The following is a 21,995-nucleotide window of genomic DNA, read 5'->3' on the forward strand; positions in this document are numbered from 1 at the left end:
GGCTCCATCAATCAAAGGTTAAAGGGACAGTCCACTCAAAAAAAATCCATATTTTTTTTCATTAGTCCACTGTTAATACAGTCCCAAAATGTTTTGCGTGTCAGCAGTCAAGTTTTCAAGATATTGGAATGATGCGTTTTGCATTATATGATGCTTTTTGCATCATCATGATGATGTGGCCGGTGACACTGCTCAATGTAATCACATCAAGGGCCTTCACCATTGTTCTCATCTGGTAATCAATGGCACTTCTTTGTCCTATTAATGCATGGAAATACATATATTTGTTAAAATCAACAATGAAGAAATGTATATAATTATGAATTCATAGAAATCTAATATTCTTAAACCACCTCTTTCTATTTCTGTCTTTATTTGTCTCTCTTTTACTCTTCCTCCCCTTCTTCCTCCTTCTCACCCTCCATCTTTCTATTTCTCCCCCTTGCTCTCCCTCCTCTCCCTCTCCCTTCCCACTCAGACTGAGTCTAGGTTGCTGGGCCTTTCCTCGGCCGTGTTCGGCTCATCCGTGTGTCTGGCGGGGAAGTGGACAGGCCTGATTGCAGCCACTTCTGGGACCAGTGTGTATCTGCTGGAGCGAGATGGTCAGCAGCATTCCAAAAAGTAGGGCCTCTAAGGAGAAATTAATTAACATTCAACGGCACCGTTCGGTTGTCGGTTGCTGTGTGTTTAACTAACGCAGAATATTACGTTTTGGTTTACATGTCCTGAATGTAAAGATGTAAACTTGTTTTAGTAAAAAATATATATATAATAATAATAATTCTAAAACTTTTTTTTTTTGGTTACTTACCTCAAATGTAATGCAAGAGGTACCAAATTATTTAATGTTGTATTCATATTTGCTAAAGCTCTTCAATATTCATATCCTGCATGTAAGCAACAGTATTTTGTTTTAGTCTCCCTCTAAACTTACTGTTGTTAATTATGCTTTTATTACTTGATGTTGAGTTACAGAACTTACACTCTTTTTATATATAAGACATTGAACTATGTCTTGTGCATGTGGATATATTTCAACAATGCAGTGTGAGTACGGACACATGAGAGCAGACTTTTGTGAAAAAATGTTGACTGCCAAAGTGCGTGAGGCCTGTTGCTCCAGTCATTGGCTCACAAGACTAGACAACTATAGGACTTAAGTTCAAAGTTAACTAACTTTAGGGAGTGTTTGCAAACTAGAAGGCTTCAACGTTTCATAAGAGGGCATCCAAGGGATCTGTAAAATGTGTGTGTGAGCAGGAGATTAGACAAAGAACAATGGAATTTTAAAGCAGCCATAATATAAAAAGTGAATACTTATCTAATTAAACTAATCTATGTCAATCAAATATTATTGTGCTGTCTTTTGTTTATTTCTTAGTTAGACTATAGCAACCTGAATTTACTTAGGAAGTAAATAGCCGAAGGGATATTTGGCTAACTTCTCTGTTTGGAACAGATAGTTCTAGACACTCCCTTGTCCCTCCCTCGAACTCCAGATTCACTGGTATAAAAAAAAAGTGGAATTCAGTCTGGCCTGGGGAGTTACATAAGGGCACTTTTAGTATAGGAAGTCCGAATGGCTTACACCGGGATAGAGCTCAGAGCAGGCAGACAGCACTCAGCCAGAGAGAGGAGGTTAAAAACAGAGTAGGAGAAGGGAGAGAACACTTTGGACCTAGACAAATATTCTAGGAGATAGGGATAGTAAGAAGGGAGTAAGATCATATTGTCAAATGTTAGAGAGAGCGAGAGAGAGAGCGAGAGAGAGAGAGAGAGAGAGAGAGAGAGAGAGAGAGAGAGAGAGAGAGAGAGAGAGAGAAAAAAGTAGACAAAGACTAGTTTGAGAGCAGACACCGTAATCTACAGCAGCTAAGGTAGAGACAGATCCCGTATGCTCTTCTGTGCTTTTCACGTCTTCAGAAGACAAGAGATACAGAGAAAGCTATTTAGGATAAACAAAAGAAAAGTGAGAGATCTTGCATAGAGAGAGAGAGAGAGAAGTTAGAAAGCTAGAGTGATACAGAGAGAAGAACAAGCAAGTCAACGTACTGTGCATACTGACAAAGAGGACCAACCACTCCAAGAAGATAAGCAGAATACCGGACTTAAACACTTTTACGTTTTTGGGCTCCCTGTGGTCTTCTCTTGGTCTCCTTGTGGTCTGCTTGCGGTTCTGCTTCCTCGTGGAGGAATTTGAAGTCATGGCTGGGACAGAAGAGCTGTCGTTCAGCGAGGCCATCATGGCAGCGGGTGACGCATTCCACCGCTTCCCCCTGATCAAGATCCAAGGGGTCCCTCTCATGTGCCACATTGTCCACAACTGGGACTCTATCAGGGCCTTCTGCCCCGATCCCTCCGATCTCCTCATTGCCACCTACCCCAAAGCAGGTAACTGGAAAGAGGTTATTTATTCATTTTGTCATTCACAGATGATTAAAGGTAGCCTGGTTAAACCAGAATGATGCGGTCATAGGGTTCAGCCTGGTTTAACCAGGCTAGATCAAAGGGACAAGTATGAAATCAACGTTTGTCAGATACTTTGAGACCTTAAAAGTAGTCGAACGCCAAGATGAGTCCACACACCACGGCATCGGTTGTCTAGAGCTAGCTTCACAGGAGGCTGGTGAGGGGAGGACATAATAATGGCTGGAATGGAGTTAATGGAATGGTGTCAAACGCATGTAAATCCTGTGTTTGATACTGTTCCAATAATTCCATTCCAGCCATTACTATGAGCCCGTCCTCCCAAATGAAGGTGCCTCCTGTGCTAGCTATATGCCTCAAACCAAAATGAATGAACCAAATAAGCACAGCGAATCCTGAAAACAAAAAGGTGCTTATCCTTTTCATTGATTTTGGATTGTGGTTCATAGCTTGATCTTCTTAACCTGGGAGACGTCGTGGAGTTACAGTATCTCAACAGAAGACTACCCACATGAAAAAATACTTTTCTATAGAATACTACAGTATTTACTATATGATTCTGTAGTATACTGTACAATACTATACTTCACACTGTAGTATCCCTTGATCTTGTGTAGTACTTACTACGTAAAATAGGTAAAAGAATAACACTGTACTACAGTAATGTTCGCAAAAACATTACAGCCCGCAGAAAAACTACAGTTGTTTTATTATAGTAATACTACAGTATTTCATTTGCGTATACCCTGCCTATTTCCCTCCCCCATATCTCAATTTGTGCCACCCATAAGTGAGAAACATACAGGTAACTGACAAAATAAAGGAAACACCAACATCAAGTGTCTTCATAGGTCGTTGGGCCACCACAAGCCAGAACAGCTTCAATGCACCTTGGTATTAATTCTATACTGAACAAAATTTTTAATGCAACATGTAAAGTGTTGTTCCCATTTTAAGCACACATTTGTTAAATACATCCCTGTTAGTGAGCATTTCTCCTTTGCCAAGATAATCCTTCCACCTGACAGGTGTGGCAAATCAAAAATCTGATTAAACAGCATGATCATTACACAGGTGCACCTTGTGCTGGGGACAACAATTGGCCACTCTAAAATGTGCTGTTTTATTACACAACACAATGCCACAGATGTCTCATGTTGAGGGAGCGTGCAATTGGGATGCTGATGTAACAGTTTAACTTTAGTCCGTCCCCTCGCCCCGACCCGGGCGCCCCGACCGGTAAACTTTAACATTGATTTATCCTGCAATAGATGTTGTTCAATTGGTAACATACATTTTTGTCTTCTTCTAATGCCCCTTAATGGGAAAGTAATCTAAAAGTAACCGAATGTAATCAGATTACGTTACTGAGTTTGGGTAATCCAAAAGTTCCATTACTGATTACAATTTTGGACAGGTAACTAGTAACTGTAATGGATTACATTTAGAAAGTAACGTATCCACCCCTGCGGATAGCCAGGGGCAAACTCCAACACTCTGACATAATTTACAAACAAAGCATTTGTGTGAGTCCGCCAGATCAGAGGCAGTAGAGATGACCAGGGATGTTTTCTTGATAAGTGAGTGAATTGGACCAGTTTCCTGTCCTGCTACGAATTCAAAATGTAACAAGTACTTTTGGGTGTCAAGGAAAGAGTAAAAAGTAGGAATGTAGTGAAGTAAAAGTAGTCAAAAATAAAAAATAGTAAAGTAAAGTACAGATACCAAAAAAAGTTGTACTTTAAAGTATTTTTACTTAAGTACTTTACACCACTGGGGCAGGGATGTCCCAAGGATCCCTGATAGCACTGACTATTTTTATACATGACCCTAAGCGTGATGTTGATTGTTTAATTACCTCACACACCTCTCTGGAAGCACCTGCTTTCAATATACTTTGCATCCCTAATTTACATAAGTGTTTCCATTATTTTGACAGTTACCTGTATATGCCAAGTATAGACCATATATTGTGTTACTTACAGGTTATAGAAAAGAGCAGAAGCTCTGAACTATTCATTCAGACCCCAGTCCTACCTACAGGTTATGGAAAATGGGCTCTTTTAGTATTTGTCCAGTACATTTCCTGAAGGTTAAAGCCCCCACTTCTATGTCAAAGATAATAAAACAAAATCACTATAGTAAATACTATATTAATGTCCACAGTATATATTAAAATACACAGTATACTACAGTCTGCAAAAATGCTACATAAATACTACAGTATACTACAGTCCAAAAAAGCACTACAGTAATTCATATATTATATACTACAGTTTTTTTACTACAGTATTTAAACTATAGTAAACTGTAAATACAGAATGTCCACAAAATCACTACAGTGAATACTACAGTAAAGTCCGCAAAAACACTACAGTGAATACTACAATATTTACACCATATAATCTTTTTTTCTTGTGGGTATTTTGGAGTGGGAGAACACATTCATTGTACTGGCCACTGGTTTGGAATGTCCACTGCATACCCCTGGAGTAATGTAAATTCCAAAGAAATAGAATTACTAGAATGGACATTCTCATTCAAGTCAATCTTCCGTGATAGGTGGACTGTTGGCGGTACCCATGAATGTTCCAGTCAACTTGCCGTGGTCTGAGGGGCTTCTAGTAATTATATTTCAATTGGCCCCTCTACCTTTCCTGTCTTTCAGGAACCACGTGGACCCAGGAGATTGTGGACCTGCTGCTTAACAACGGAGACGCAGAGGTCGCAAGGAGAGCACCCATCTCCTTCCGAATCCCCTTCCTGGAGATCAACTCCCCCCCGCCCTTCACCTCTGGTGCGTGTGTGTGTGTGTGCTTTCTCATCCTACAAGCTGTTCAGAGCTCAATATTTATCATTGTAGCAGACCTGGGTCAAATACCTATTTTCAAATACTTCTTGCAATACGTTTTTTGCTTGAGTCTGCCTGGAGTGCCAGTTGGGCAGGGTTTGCAATTTTGGGAAGTTTCTATTAGGTTATTAAGCCAGTCAAGCTCAAATAGGCACAGATAAAGTATTTATAGGCAGAGATAAAGTGTTTATTTTCAAGCTTCTGTTCTATTTCTTCTTCCTACTTAGCTCAAATGCATCTCGTAACTCTGGTCCGCAGTGCAGTGCCATATGATGTGTACCCCACGGCTCACAAACCCAATTCCTGGAGGAATGTTTGGGCGCTGGTCTTAATAACAACCCGTTTCCTCTACCTTAATCAGAGTCAATGAGTTATTAACCCACAAACATCTCCCCCCAGTGTGTGTGTGCGTGCGTGTGTGTGCGTGTTTGTGCGTGTGTGTGTAAAAAGCAAGTACAGAGAACAAGGCCAAAATGACTTGTGCTGTGATTGCTACTTCTTAACCTGTCTAGCCCCTGGGTTCCGCTAGCAGAACGTTTCACAAAAATTGGCGAAATGACATTATTATAAATATTTAACTTCAATTAAATCAGAAGTGTTATACATCAAATCAAAGCTATACCTCTTGTTAATCTAGCCACCATGTCCGATTTCGAAAAGCTTCACTGCAAAAGCGATTATCGATCAGTAAACAACACATTAGGTACAGTTACAGCAAAGTAGATTAGTCACGAAAGTCAGAAATTGCAATAATATTCATCAATTACCTTAGGAAATTTTCTTCTTTTGGCAATCCTAAAGGTCACGACGAAACAATAAAGTGGCGTTTTGTTCGATATAATCCATTTTTATAGCCTAACACGAAACATTTTGTAAACGGCTTGTGTGGAAAATTCAGCGTCCTTCAACTTTGGACGTAACATTCATTGTAATTACTCACTCTAAACGGACGTTTATCCAGTCATGTTCGGTTTCATTACAATCCTCTGTTTGTTAGTAAAACAACCAAACATCATGGTTCTTTTCCCGGGACATATTGACCGAAAGGAACTGATTTGAACACACCAAACAACGACCTCATTACGCGCCAATCAAATGACCTGTCCTTCGTTGATTGACTGTATTTCGGACCAATGACCACTGATCTTCTTGAAATCTAGCTGGATAGATAGCCAATGAACTGAGGTAAATGGGAACATGTAATGGTTCGACCCGGGAAGAATATCCTTTGTCCTAAACTCATGCGTACACACAGCCATTCGCCATTGAAAATTCTACAAGAAGCAGCCACGCCGTTTACGCACCGCAACAGTTTATTTTAGAGCATTTTCAAGACATAATAATGGCAAATAAATCAGTCAAATCGAAGACGAAGACCAAGTACACGGACCTACACGATATAATTGACGAAATAGATAGAGATAGTGGAAGTGAACACCAAAATGAATCTAGTGAGTCTAATCAATCTTTTGATTCTGAATTTGAGGAGATGTTCCTCTACGGGGAAGACGCAGTTTTGGATCGGTAAGTAACGTTGTTTGAAATTAATAATATCAAATATTATTCATTTGAGTTGTTTGAGATATTTGTATTTTATTTGCCTTATATAAAAATAGGACTAGGACATGAAATATAAAGTACACAAGTATATTGAAATGTAGAAAGTACATATTGCTCTATATTGTGGGTGTATGTCTGTGTGTCTGTGTCTGTATAATTATTACCTAATTGTTTACATGTATTTTCTATCTAAAATGGAATGGACAAAACCTCACCATAGGCACTATTTGTATATATAATATGTGTGTCTGTGTCTGTATAATTATTACCTAATTGTTTACATGTATTTTCTATCTAAAATGGAATGGACAAAACCTCACCATAGGCACTATTTGTATATATAATATGTGTCTGTATAATTATTACCTAATTGTTTACATGTATTTTCTATCTAAAATGGAATGGACAACCTCACCATAGTTACTAATTGTGTATATATAATATGTGTCTGTGTCTGTGTCTTTATTTCACAGTCCCAGCAATTCTGATTGGGAGCCAAGGTGCAAATCCCCCACTGAAGCTGGTCCATCCAGCTGGACCACTGCTGTTTCCGGCACCACACCTACCCCCGCCCGGCCATCAAGGGGTGGTAAGCCAGCGGCAAAGAAGCGGAGGAAGGGCAGCGTGGAACCGTCCAGAGCGTCCAGCGTGGAACCTGCCAGAGCGGAGGAGGACCGTTGGCACTCTGTTCTGGAGGAGGATGTGTCCCCACCATCTCCACTTTTCCGACCAAAACGCCCAGTAGGCCCTCAATTGGACCTGACTTCCAAGTACAGCCCCATGCAACTTTTCCAGTTGTTTTTCACCTCGGCAGTTGTTGATACCCAGGTGATGAACACAAATAAATATGGCGCTAAGAAGCAGGAAGGCAAGACAGAGACATGGAAGGCCATTTCCATGTCAGATCTGTTTTGCTACCTTTCTATGGTCATCTACATGGGGGTGGTGAAGTTGAAAACCCTGAAAGACTACTGGAAAACTGCACCTCTCTATCAACTGCCTTTCCCCTCAACGGTCATGTCTAGGAAAAGGTTTCTGACAATTTCACGGGCGCTTCACATCAGTGCCCCAGAAGTTGATAAGGACAACGAGACGAAACGAGGCACGGCAGGGTTTGATAAGCTCTGCAAGATCAAACCTCTCTACCACGATATCGTTGAGGCATGCAAGACTTATTTTCAGCCCGCCCAGACCCTTTCCATAGATGAGAGAATGGTAGCCTCAAAGGCCAGAATTGGCCTAAAACAGTACATGCGCAACAAACCGACAAAATGGGGTTACAAGCTGTTTGTTTTGGCCGATTCTGCGTGTGCATACACCTGCAATTTTTTTGTCTATGAGGGGAAGAACACTTGTGCGAGCGGTAAGGGACTCAGTTATGACTCTGTGATGCAGTTATTAGATTTCCAGCTGCTGGGGTAGGGCTACAAACTATTTGTAGACAACTTCTACACAAGCCCTACCCTGTTCACAGACCTGAGGAAGCTGGAGATGTGGGCCTGTGGCACCATTCGGACCAACAGAGTGGGCTTTCCAAAAACCAGGGTGAACGACATGCCTAAGCGGGCTGAGCGGGGTACCATGAGATGGATCCGTGAAGATGACCTGCTCTTTGTGAAGTGGATGGACACTCGAGAGGTAGTCATGTGCTCCACTATTCACAAGTCCTTCGGTGGGGATCACGTTGTTCGACGTTTGAAAGGTCCTACAGGCGCTTGGACCGCCAGAAATGTCCCCATTCCAACTACTGTGAAGGATTACAATAAGAGCATGGGAGGTGTAGACCTATCGGATGCGCTGATAGGATACTACAATGTTCTTCACAAAACCATGAAATGGTACTTTGTTTTATCATTTTATTGACATTGCTGTGGTGAATTCCTTCATCCTCCAGAAGGAAATGGCCAAGAACTGTGGACAGCCCCCAATCTCACAGCTAGCCTTTAGGGAGCTGCTCATCCAGGAGCTTGCTAACTACAGCAAGAACACTGTAGCACCTTCTGTCCCCTCTACCTCTGTCCCTTCTGCTCCAACCAGTGGTACGCACATGCTGAAATTCATCATTGCAGGCAGGAATGTGCCTCAGGGAAAAAGGGGCTCAGTAGGGCGGCTTCGTTGTGCCCTGTGCCATAAGAAGTCCCCTGTCACCTGCACCACCTGTGCTGTGACCCTCTGTTTCACACCAGAGAGAGACTGATATGGCATCAGGAGCGCAACATTGTGTAGAGGACTGAGAGTCTTCACATGATTGAACATTGAAGTGTAAATAGTTACCCTTATTAATTTATATTTGTTTGAAATATTCATTTTTTTTTTCTTGAATTTTTCAAATATATATTTTTTGGGGTATGTTAGAATAATTGTTTTGTATTTTGTATATAATTATTTGTATCATTGTATCATTGTACCAATTCGGCCAATTGGGTACATTTGGGAAACTTGTGAGGGACACCTGGTTGACTTCATGCTCAATGGCATGTACCTCACTCATTCCTGAAGGTATCCATCTGAAACTTTTGTCAAATACTGTTGCCTACTTATGTTCTGATTTGAAATGATCCCCAGTATCATAACTGAATGTTTGGCCTTTCTTGTTGATTTTTAAAGATGCAACAACAGTAAAAGAACAAAAAATGTCTGTTGATTTCCTTGTATTTTCTTCTACCAGATCTATTGTGTTATATTCTCCTACATTCAATTCACATTTACACAAACTTCAGAATGTTTCCTTTCAAATGATACCAAGAATATGCATATCCTTCCTTCTAGGCCTGAGCTACAAGCAGTTAGATTAGGGTATGTTTTCAGGCGGAAATTGAGAAAAGGGGGGGGGGGGTTTCCCAAACAGGTTTAAGGAAGGTAAACCTTTGAATCTTTGAGTGTGCAACAGTGTTTTATGATGCACGACGGCTGACGCAACAAATATAAAGTTTACTTTATTGTTCATGGTCGAGAGGAAATATGCCTTTTTCTTTTTATCCACACACACACACACACACACACACACTGCACAAAATGTTGTATTAGGCCTTGTATGGATGGATGATTTTGTAATCTGTCCTATTATGGCATCTATGACAGCATAGGCAGCAACATTGAGGCTATCTCCATTTTGAAGTAGTCAAATTCCTTCTTCTTTTGTGTTAAAAAATAAAAATAAAGCTGATAATGGTAATTTAACGCCACCTGCAGTGCTGGTGTCCTGAACCAAATATTGTGTCGTTCAAGTATTTTGGCCACTAAATGGCAGTGATACAGCTTAAACACATTTACAAACCAGGCAACCCAACTTATCCTCTGCAGCATGGGTAACTCTGGGTCTTCCTTTCCTGTGGTGGTCCTCATGAGAGCCAGTTTCATCATAGCGCTTGATGCTTTTTGCAACTACACTGGAAGAAATGTTCAAAGTTCTTGACATTTTCTGGATTGACTGACCTTCATGTGTTATGGAATCATGTAGTCACCAAAAAAAGTGTTAAACAAATCAAAATATGGGGAGCACGTGATGCCGCGGAGCTGAGCAGACGTTAACAAACCGAGCTCTTCAAAATGATCCTACTATTACCTAAATGACAACGTTGAAACAATATTATAACGTCGGCTGATAAACTGTTAAGTACTTACCTTCCCAAAGAGCCATGGACCTCCGGCCGAGAGGCAAGAAGGATGACCAAAACTTTGTTGAATCCCAAGATAATGATAAGGCCACAGCTAGCAAGATTAGCATTAGCCCTCATAACTCAGACGACAGTTCTCGACTGTTTCTCTCAGCAGCCTCTTCCGAGTCTGCCGGCATGCTTGCTACGTTTAATCGCCAAGATGGCGTAGCAGTTCAGATGTCTTTCTCTTGTCCCGTGTATATATCTTTTGTTTCTTCGTATATATTTCGTATATATTTTTAACGTCAATTTCAACATACTCTTCTGCAACCCGCCTCACCCAATGTGGTATGGATCTGCTATTTTCTATACTTTAGAATCGGAACCCCCAACAGAAGCTAGCCTGCTAACTAGCTAGTAGTCAGTTAGCCACTGCTAGCGGTCATCAGCTAACCTTAGCCCGGTCAACTCCTGCCAGTCTACACAGCGCGATTCAACCCAGAGCATACCAGACTGCTTTTTCTGTCACGTTATTTCAAAATCGAACCCAGAAGCAGACCAGGACAAGGAGAGTAGGAAGAAGGTGAGTATTTATTTACAAGTGAATATGCAGAGGTAGAAAGATCCAGGTGGCGTAGCGGGCAGCGGCGGTGAGTTGATGGGAGTGAATAGGTAGATCCAAGGGAGTAGCGGAAGCCACCGACGACCAGGCAGGAATGGGGTAAGTAATCCGGATGAATAACTGTAAACAGAACAAACGGAGGTAAGCTTAAGGCAAGCAAGACGTACAAAACAACAAAACAAATTCTATCAAACGGGATGCTGATACGCTGGCACAACATACTGTTCATGGCTAACGATCCGGCAGGGAATGGATGTCAGGTCCGAGCTTATGAAGAGGAGAGATGATGATCAGGACCAGGTGTGCAGATAGCTGATGGGATACAGGTGCGGGTAATCAGAGATCTCCCAACTAGCTACATCGCCCGGCAACCAGACAGGGTGCGTTCCAGGACACCGGAAAAACACTCCAGGACAGAACACAGGCAAAACCCAGACTCAGGAAACGGGATTCGTGACATTTTCTCCACCAAATCTCCACATCTCCGGATTCCTACCGCAAGCTCTAGCTGCTATCCGAGTGGCTACTCCTGGCAAACGTCTCTGTCGCGAAGCAAGCACCAGTTAGCCTGGAACTAGCCTCGTGCTAGGCCCATCTTAGCCGAAGAGGTCCATCAGCCACTCCTTGGGCTACAATACCTATTTTGCCAATTGGCCTGGACCCCTTTTACTGCCGACACCGAGCCCGCCGATCCATCACGACTGGTCTACCGACGTAATCCGCCAGAGGGGGTTTCAACATGCTCCTCCATCGCAACGTCCCCTGAAGGCCCATCCGCTTGCATATCGCGGGGACGATTCGATGCTATTGCAGTCCACCACAGGATGTTTTTGTGCTGGTCGAGGGCAGTCAGGTCTGGAGTGAACCAAGGGCTATATCTGTTCTTAGTTCTACATTTTTTGAAAGGGGCATGCTTATTTAAGATGGTGAGGAAATTACTTTTAAAGAACAACCAGGCATCCTCGACTGACGGGATGAGGTCAATATCCTTCCAGGATACCCGGGCCAGGTCGATTAGAAAGGCCTGCTGGGGTGTTAAGCATACCCCAGTTTAGGTCACCTAACAGAACAAACTCTGAAGATAGATGAGGGGCAATCAATTCACATATGGTGTCCAGGGTACAGCTGGGAGCTGAGGGGGGTCTATAACAGGCGGAAACAGTGAGAGACTTATTTCTGGAGAGATTAATTTTTTAATTAGAACCTCGAACTGTTTGGGCATAGACCTGGAAAGTGTGACAGAACTTTGCAAGCTATCTTTGCAGTAGATTGCAACTCCTCCCCCTTTGGCAGTTCTATCTTGACGGAAAATGTTGTCGTTGGGGATGGAAATCTCAGAATTTTTGGTGGCCTTGCTAAGCCAGGATTCAGACATGGCATGGACATCGGGGTTGGCTTATTGTGCTAAAGCAGTGAGTAAAACAAACTTAGGGAAGAGGCTTCTGATGTTAACATGCATGAAACCAAGGCTTTTTCGGTTACAGAAGTCAACAAATGAGAGTGCCTGGGGTTAATCTCCACATCACCCGAGGAACAGAGGAGGAGTAGGATAAGGGTACGGCTTTAGGCTATCAAAACTGGTCGTCTAGTGCGTTGGGGACAGAGAATAAAAGGAGCAGATTTCTGGGCGTGGTAGAATAGATTCAGGGCATAATGTACAGATAGGGGTATGGTGGAGTGCGGGTACAGTGGAGGTAAACCCAGGCATTTTGTGATGATAAGAGAGGTTGCATCTCTGGACGTACTAGTTATGCTGGGTGAGGTCACTGCATGTGTGGGAGGTGGGACAAAGGAGTTATCTGAGGCATGTTGAGTGGGACTAGAGGCTCCGCAGTAAACTAAAACAATGATAACTATCATAAACAACAATATACAAGGCATATTGACATTTGAGAGAGACATAAAGCGAGGCATAAAGCAATCACAGGTGTTGATTGGGAGAGCTAGCTAAGACAACAACAGGTAAGACAACAACAGCTACTCAGCTAAGACAACAACAACAACAGGTAAAATAGCGATGAATGGGCAGAGAAGGTCAGTTAACTACTCACAGGGCCTGAGTTCGAGGCTGGGACCAACAGATAAACAAAAAATAAACAGAATGGAGTACCGTGATTAATGAACAGTCCAGCAAGCATCAGCTATGTAGCCAAGTGATCATAGAGAGTAATCCGTGGTGAGTTTTACTACATTTACAGGAGAGTGCATCTTGGTTTTGTCAATATCCACTGGGCAAAGCAAATTAGTAGGCTTAGTCCCATTGCTCCCCCCCCCCCCATTTATGTTTCTCCTCTCCTGAAAAGAGACTCAAGCAGCCCTTATTGTGGACAGTAAATATTCAGCCATAAATGTCTATTCACAACGTTTGTTTTCAATTTAGAGAGCTCGTAGGTTTTAGTTTACGCCAAGGTTTAGCTAGTAAGAGCAAGATGGAAAGCGAGCAACATTTATCTCTACAAGGGTTTTCATGTTTGATTTTTGGGATTGTAGTTTTAGTCCGACAATCGGGGTGGGTGGGGTTTATGTTTTTTTCTATGTTTAATGTTGTTTCCTTCCAAAAAAGACACATAGGTCACTTCAGTGTTCAAACTAAAGTTGAAACATTACCTGACAATTTTAATATAAGTGATTATCCATTCGGTTATATATTTGAAACCCAACCCATGCTTAAAAATATGTCACATTCAACGTAAAAGGTCTTAACAGCCCGGTTAAGAGGAAAATAGTCTATACATACCTTAAGAAATTAAAGGTGGTAAGAAACACATCTTACAGCCAGTGAAGAAGAAATTGAAGAGGGAATGGGTAGGACAAGTTTTCACATTCTCTTTTAACTCCAAAGCAAGAGGAACTGCAATTTTGATAAGTAGACACATCCCCTTCTGTGTCAGCAACACCATGTCTGATCCCTCAGGAAGGTTTGTTTTGGTACAGAGGCATATGTATTCAGACTCTTGGACCCTATTGAATATTTATGCTCCTAACTACGATGACCATATGTTTATTCAGAATGTCTTCCTTCAGGTTGCTCAAGCACCACCACGATGACTACTGGCAGGAGGAGATTAACATTTTTGTTTAGATACAGTTCTTGATAGGTCCTCTGATAAACCCTCCCTTCTTACCAAAGCCACCAAGCTCACCATGTCATTCATGAAGGATCTCAATTTACTGTGGGTGCATCTGGAGACAGATGCACCCACAGGATAGGGACTACTCTTTTTTATTCACACCCACACAACACACATACACGCATAGCTCATTTTTTGTTATCAACCCAATTGTTTCATAGAGTGTTAGATACCAATTATCTCCCCAGGTTGCTTAGTGACTATTCTCTTCTGGTATTATAAATCTCCATTCCCACCAAGGTAAATGGAGCATATAGATGGAGACTAAATTCTACACTCCTGAAGCAACCTGAATTTTGTGCATTCATCAAAGAGCAGATCAATATTTTTACTTTGACAAACAAACCGTCCGCTCCTGACAGTTTCATTCTTTTGGACGCATTGAAAGCCTATCTGAGGGGACAGATCATTTCCTATACTAAAGGGTTGAAGAGAAAACACGGTGCCGAACTTCAAGTCCTTGAATCTGAAATCGCTGAGCTAGAGAAAACCTACCAAAGAGGCCCGACTAAAGACCTATACAGGCTTTTGGTCAATAAAAATATAATACACGTATCAACCTGAGAGGGCCATTGCTAAATCGAAACAGCGTTACTATGAGCTTGGAGAGAAAGCACACAAAGTAGCAGAGGAAAGTAAGAGGACAATTAATGCTATAGAAACTCTTACTAATGAGATATCTTTTGACACTTTTCTCTCCTCTCTCAACCTCCCATGCCTGTCAGAGGAAGACAGAGAGAGCCTGAGTGAACAGTTCTCAGTCCCTGAATTGTTGGACGCCATTAAATCCTTACCTTCTAATAATTCTACTGGGGAGGATGGCTTCCCTCCAGAGTTCTATAAATTATTTAAAGGAGCTGTTGGTACCCTACCTTACGGAGGTACTTAAAAAATCCGGGGAGGACAACTGCTTTCCAGAGTCTTTTTCTCAAGCGGTGACTACAGTGATTCACAAGAAAGGGAAAAACCTTCTAAAGTGCGCCTCCTGTAGACCAATCTCTCTCCTTAATACAGATTGTAAACTGGTTACCAAGATGCTATCTAAGAGACTGGAGTCATGTCTCCCCATGTTGGTCAACCCAGATCATACTGGCTTCATAATTGATAGATTGTCCTCCAATAATCCCAGAAGGTTCTTTGATATAATTCACCTTGCTAACAAAAACAAAATGCCTAGTGTCACAGTCTCCCTCAACATCCAAAAGGCCTTTGATAGGATCGAATGGCCATATCTCTTTTGCGTCTTGGAAAAGTTTGGTTTAGGCACCATGTTTGTACATTTGATAAAATCACTATAAATCTCCTTAAACTAGGATTGCTACCAATGGGATTACTTCCTCCTCTTTCTCTCTCTATAGGGGGAACAGTCAAGGTTGCCCAATTAGCCCCCACCTTTGCACCCTCGCCATCAAACCATTGTCTGAGGCCATTATAATGTGCCTTGACATACATGGCTTTGAGGCAGGCCCCCATACCCATAAATTATCACTTTTTGCGGACGACCTTATCTTATTTCTAACGAATCCAGAACATTCCCTCTCTCACTTACATAACCTATTACAGTAATATAGTTCTTTCTCTGGATGTAATGTCAATTTTATAAAAGCCAAATCATACCATCAAGCATAAGTTTCCTTTTAGATGGTCGCCTATGGGCTTCACATATTTGAACATGATGGTGGATGGTAACCTGAACAACCTCTATAAACTCAATCTGGTCAGCTTGTTGCAAAAGGTGGAGGGTGACCTGTGTAAATGGATGGATTTGCCTCTCACTCTACTGGGTAGAATTAATGTAATTAAAATGAATGTCTTGCCCAGATTTCTATATTTGTTGCAATCTCTCCCCATCCCTGTGCCCGCAGCATTCTTTTCCTCTCTCGACAAGCTGACCAGATATTTTATATGGCACGGCAAAACCCCTAGGGTTAGACTGGACAAACTGACCCTTGACTACGGTCAAGGGGGCTTAAACCTCCCCAATTTCAGAATGTATTACTGGGCTGCGCAGTTTAGATTTCTGGCTCAGAGGTTTGACAATGGTCCTTCTCCCTCATGGTTGAACATTGAAAAGTTTGAGGTAAAAGAGGACTCTGGGGCATAATTATTTTACAACTGGGACAGGAAATCTATAAAAACTACCACAGACAACCCTTTAATTATAAATTCTGTCCTGGCATGGTGTAACTGCATGAGCTGTTCAGACGAGAGGGATATCTTTCCCCTAAAACCCCTCTATGGAACAATATATTGATTCCTATGTTTTTTGAGAATAGTAACTTTAGACCGTGGTCGGATAAGGGGATCACTCTTCTGGAACATTGTTATGAGGAGGGAATTCTTATGTCCTTCGAACAGCTGAAACAGAAATACCACTTGTCTAACAAGGACTTCTTTAGTTACCTACAACTACAACATTTTATTAGGGTGAATCTCAAGGGACAATGGAACCTACCTAAGATGATGCTCGTCGGATGTGGCAGGGCTGGAAAACTATTACGGACTACAAAGGGAAACCCAGACGCGAGCTGCCCAGTGACGCGAGCCTACCAGACGAGGTAAATGCCTTTTATGCTCGCTTTGAGGCAAGCAACACTGAAGCATACACGAAAGCACCAGCTGTTCTGGATGACTGTGTGATAGCGCTCTCGGTAGCCGATGTGAGCAAGACCTTTAAACAGGTCAACATTCACAAAACCGTGGTGCCAGACAGATTACCAGGACGTGTACTCAAAGCATGCACAGACCAACTGGCAAGTGTCTTCACTGACATTTTCAACCCCTCCCTGACCGAGTCTGTAATAACTACATGTTTCAAGCAGACCACCATAGTCCCTGTGCCCAAGGAAATGAAGGTAACCTGCCTAAATGGTTACCGCCCCGTAGCACTTGCGTCGGTAGCCATGAAGTGCTTTAAAAGGCTGGTCATGGCTACATCAACAGCATCCTCCCGGATACTGTTAGGGTTCGTTACTTACGTCCTTCTTTGTCAATCATTGGTTCATTGGTGAAATTAGCATTATGACAATATCTTTAATTAAATCATTCAAAAACCTTTATTAATGCAATTGCAGACAGAAGTTGACAAACAGGAACATAGCACGCATGTTTCTGAGTAAGTTCTGCATCAAACAAAAGGTCTCCAGTGGTTTTATTAAACCCTAAGTCGCGCCCTGGTGATGTCACTGCCTATATCATCATCCTCTACTCCTGGGACCAAAACCATGCCTAAAAAGCTGTATAAACAGGGCCTTTATTGTTAGCTAAACACTTAGCAATAAATGTCCCCTTCCCCTAAAGTTGACCTATTGTGGAATGTTTACCTAGTCTTATCTCCTTCACTCCCCTGCAGAGTTCTGTCTAAGGGCCTCTTTATAATGAGGCAGAGAGAGAGAAAACTAAAATACAAATGTAGAACAATACTAAACTTCTACAATGAATATATCTATTGTTAATCAGTAGTCTAAAACCCTGTAACTGTAAGGAGGGAGGGGTCTTTTAACCCCTCCCCTTCTATTAATATAACATAAGCATAATACATTATTCTAATACACCAAACATTTGGGTACAACCCTTTTTATGACCCCTAGGTGAACCCGACAATACCCTAGACCCACTCCAATTTGCATACCGCCCCAACAGATCCACAGATGACGCAATCTCAATCGCACTCCACACTGCCCTTTCCCACCTGGACAATAGGAACACGTGTGTGAGAATGCTGTTCATTGACTACAGCTCAGAGTTCAACACCATAGTGCCCACAAAGCTCATCACTAAGCTAAGGACCCTGGAACTAAACACCTCCCTTTGCAACTGGATCCTGGACTTTCTGACGGGCCTCCCCCAGGTGGTAAGGGTAGGAAACAACATGTCTGCCACGCTGATTCTCAACACTGGGGCCCCTCAGGGGTGTGTACTTAGTCCCCTCCTGTACTCCCTGTTCACCCACAACTGCGTGGCCAAGCACAACTCCAACACCATCATTAAGTTTCCCGGTGACACAACAGTGGTAGGCCTGATCACTGACAGCGATGAGACAGCCTATAGGGAGGAGGTCAGAGAACTGGCAGTGTGGTGCCAGGACAGCAACCTCTTCCTCAATGTGAGCAAGACAAAGGAGCTGATCGTGGACTATAGGAAAAGGCGGGCCGAACAGGCCCCCATTAACATCGACGGGGCTGTAGTGGAGCGGGTTGAGAGTTTCAAGTTCCTTGGTGTCCACATCACCAATTAACGTTCATGGTCCAAACACACCAAGACAGTCATGAAGAGGGCACAACAAAACCTTTTCTGCCTCAGGAGACTGAAAAGATTTGGCATGGGTCCCCAGATTCTCAAAAAGTTCTATAGCTGCACCATCGAGAGCATCCTGACCGGTTGCATTACCGTCTAGTATGGCAACTGCTCGGCATCTGACCGTAAGGCGCTACAGATGGTAATGCGTACGGCCCAGTACATCACTGGGGCCAAGCTTCCTGCCATTAGGGACCTATATAATAGGCGGTGTCAGAGGAAAGCTCATAAAATTGTCAGAGACTCCAGTCACCCAAGTCATAGACTGTTTTCTCTGCTACCGCATGGCAAGCATCAAGTCTAGGACCAAAAGGCTCCTCAAATGGTCACCGGACTATTTACATTGACACCCCCCACCCCCACCCCCTCCATTTGTTTTATACACTGCTGCTACTCGCTGTTTATTATCTATGCATAGTCACTTCACCCCTACCTACCCCTGCACAATGACTCGGTACTAGTACCCCCTGTATATGGCCTCGCTATTGTTATTTCATTGTGTTACTTTTTATTATTTTTTACTTTAGTTTATTTGGTAAATATTTTCTTAACTCTTTTTGAACTGCACTGTTGGTTAACAGCTTGTAAGTAAGCATTTCACTGTAAGGTCTACACTAGTTGTATTCGGCGCATGTGACAAATAAAGTTTGATTTGATTTGATTCTTTTTGAGTCATTGGAAAATCTCCCTGGTCTTTGTGGTTGAATCTGTGTTTGAAATTCACTGCTCGACTGAGGGACCTTACAGATAATTGTATGTGTGGGGTACAGAGATGAGGTAGTCATAAACATTTGTTTTGTTAAACACCATTATTGCACACAGAGTGCGCCCATTGAATGTCATTATAGAATAATGTATAAATGCATCCTCCAATTGCAACTTCACGTCAGCCTATGCCCAAACATATTGTCTCAAGAACGTTTTCTATTTTTAATACCATCAACACACCATCAAACACCAAGTTATGCATACCTACTGTAATTTCAAAATAGGCCATCATCATTCTTCACGTTTTACCGGTGAAACATCAAACTGCATCTGCATGCCAATCATTTGATCTCAATCAGTTTCATTGAAATCGATGGCCCTGAACGAACTTTATCTGGAAACTGGAAACCACACACCCTGAGGCTGCATTCATCATAGCTGGGGATTTTAACAAGGCTAATCTGAAAACAAAACTCCCTAAATTTTATCAGCATATCGATTGTGCTACCAGGGCTGGTAAAACCCTGGATCATTGTTATTCTAACTTCCGCGACGCATATAAGGCCCTCCCCCGCCCTCCTTTCGGAAAAGCTGACCACGACTCCATTTTGTTGCTTCCAGCCTACAAACAGAAACTAAAACAAGAAGCTCCAGCGCTCAGGTCTGTTCAACGCTGGTCCGACCAATCTGACTCCACGCTTCAAGACTGCCTCGATCACGTGGATTGGGATATGTTCCGCATTGCGTCCAACAACAACATTGACGAATACGCTGATTCGGTGAGCGAGTTCATTAGAAAGTGCATCGGCGACATAATACCCACAGCAACAATTAAAACATTCCCAAACCAGAAACTGTGGATTGATGGCAGCATTCGCGTGAAACTGAAAGCGCGAACCACTGGTTTTAACCAGGGCAAGGTGACCGGAAACATGACAGAATACAAACAGTGTAGCTATTCCCTCCGCAAGGCAATCAAACAAGCTAAGTGCCAGTATAGAGACAAAGTAGAGTCGCAATTCAACAGCTCAGACACAAGAGGTATGTGGCAGGGTCTACAGTCAATCACGGATTACAAAAGGAAAACCAGCCCCGTCGCGGACCAGGATGTCTTGCTCCCAGACAGACTAAATAACTTTTTTGCTCGCTTTGAGGACAATACAGTGCCACTGACACGGCCCGCTACCAAAACCTGCGGGCTCTCCTTCACTGCAGCCGAGGTGAGTAAAACATTTAAACGTGTTAACCCTCGCAAGGCTGCAGGCCCAGACGGCATTCCCAGCCGCGTCCTCAGAGCATGCGCAGAACAGCTGGCTGGTGTGTTTACGGACATATTCAATCAATCCTTATCCCAGTCTGCTGTTCCCACATGCTTCAAGAAGGCCACCATTGTTCCTGTTCCCAAGAAAGCTAAGGTAACTGAGCTAAACGACTACCGCCCCGTAGCACTCACTTCCGTCATCATGAAGTGCTTTGAGAGACTAGTCAAGGACCATATCACCTCCACCCTACCTGACACCCTAGACCCACTCCAATTTGCTTACCGACCCAATAGGTCCACAGATGACGCAATCGCAACCACACTGCACACTGCCCTAACCCATCTGGACAAGAGGAATACCTATGTGAGAATGCTGTTCATCGACTACAGCTCAGCATTTAACACCATAGTACCCTCCAAACTCGTCATCAAGCTCGAGACCCTGGGTCTCAACCCCGCCCTGTGCAACTGGGTACTGGACTTCCTGACGGGCCGCCCCCAGGTGGTGAGGGTAGGTAACAACATCTCCACCCCGCTGATCCTCAACACAAGGGTGCGTTCTGAGCCCTCTCCTGTACTCCCTGTTCACCCACGACTGCGTGGCCATGCACGCCTCCAACTCAATCATCAAATTTGCGGACGACACTACAGTGGTAGGCTTGATTACCAACAACGACGAGACGGCCTACAGGGAGGAGGCCCTCGGAGTGTGGTGTCAGGAAAATAACCTCACACTCAACGTCAACAAAACAAAGGAGATGATTGTGGACTTCAGGAAACAGCAGAGGGAGCACCCCCCTATCCACATCGACGGGACAGTAGTGGAGAGGGTAGTAAGTTTTAAGTTCCTCGGTGTACACATCACGGACAAACTGAATTGGTCCACCCACACTGACAGCGTTGTGAAGAAGGCGCAGCATCGCCTCTTCAACCTCAGGAGGCTGAAGAAATTCGGCTTGTCACCAAAAGCACTCACAAACTTCTACAGATGCACAATCGAGAGCATCCTGTCGGGCTGTATCACCGCCTGGTACGGCAACTGCTCCGCCCACAACCGTAAGGCTCTCCAGAGGGTAGTGAGGTCTGCACAACGTATCACCGGGGGCAAACTACCTGCCCTCCAGGACACCTACACCACCCGATGTCACAGGAAGGCCATAAAGATCATCAAGGACAACAACCACCCGAGCCACTGCCTGTTCACCCCGCTATCATCCAGAAGGCGAGGTCAGTACAGGTGCATCAAAGCAGGGACCGAGAGACTGAAAAACAGCTTCTATCTCAAGGCCATCAGACTGTTAAACAGCCACCACTAACATTTAGTGGCCGCTGCCAACATACTGACTCAACTCCAGCCACTTTAATAATGGGAATTTATGTAAAAATGTATCACTAGCCACTTTAAACAATGCCACTTAATATAATGTTTACATACCCTACATTACTCATCTCATATGTATATGTATATACTGTACTCTATATCATCTACTGCATCTTGCCATCTTTATGTAATACATGTATCACTAGCCACTTTGAACTA

The 21,995-nt window shown here is 43.0% G+C and overlaps 3 protein-coding genes across 7 annotated transcripts in view; all 3 read left to right on the forward strand.

Annotated features, from left to right (window-relative positions):
* LOC139569630 (WD repeat-containing protein 38-like) overlaps positions 1-1,349 on the forward strand; it is a 42,367-nt gene extending 41,018 nt beyond the window's left edge. For 3 of the 4 annotated variants that reach the window (XM_071391024.1, XM_071391022.1, XM_071391025.1), the window contains one exon: positions 479-751. In XM_071391024.1, coding sequence (XP_071247125.1) covers positions 479-625 — 147 coding nt within the window. In that variant the 3' untranslated portion in view covers positions 626-751. Of the gene's footprint in view, positions 1-107; positions 236-478 lie in introns of all 4 variants that reach the window. The other variant, XM_071391023.1, reaches the window with a different exon arrangement.
* A 190-nt stretch (positions 1,350-1,539) lies between these two features.
* sult1st6 (sulfotransferase family 1, cytosolic sulfotransferase 6) overlaps positions 1,540-21,995 on the forward strand; it is a 46,543-nt gene continuing 26,087 nt past the window's right edge. Inside the window, exons 1-2 of one of the 2 annotated variants that reach the window (XM_071391027.1) lie at positions 1,540-2,391; positions 5,096-5,224. In XM_071391027.1, coding sequence (XP_071247128.1) covers positions 2,205-2,391; positions 5,096-5,224 — 316 coding nt within the window. In that variant the 5' untranslated portion in view covers positions 1,540-2,204. The remainder of the gene's footprint in view (positions 2,392-5,095; positions 5,225-21,995) is intronic. The other variant, XM_071391028.1, reaches the window with a different exon arrangement.
* LOC139569631 (piggyBac transposable element-derived protein 4-like) lies at positions 6,495-8,400 on the forward strand. The gene is made up of 2 exons (XM_071391026.1): positions 6,495-6,802; positions 7,312-8,400. The coding sequence occupies exons 1-2, from the start codon at positions 6,621-6,623 to the stop codon at positions 8,258-8,260; spliced, it is 1,131 nt and encodes a 376-aa protein (XP_071247127.1). The 5' UTR covers positions 6,495-6,620; the 3' UTR covers positions 8,261-8,400.

Source organism: Salvelinus alpinus, chromosome 3, assembly GCF_045679555.1.
Source record: "Salvelinus alpinus chromosome 3, SLU_Salpinus.1, whole genome shotgun sequence".
NCBI lineage: Eukaryota > Metazoa > Chordata > Actinopteri > Salmoniformes > Salmonidae > Salvelinus > Salvelinus alpinus.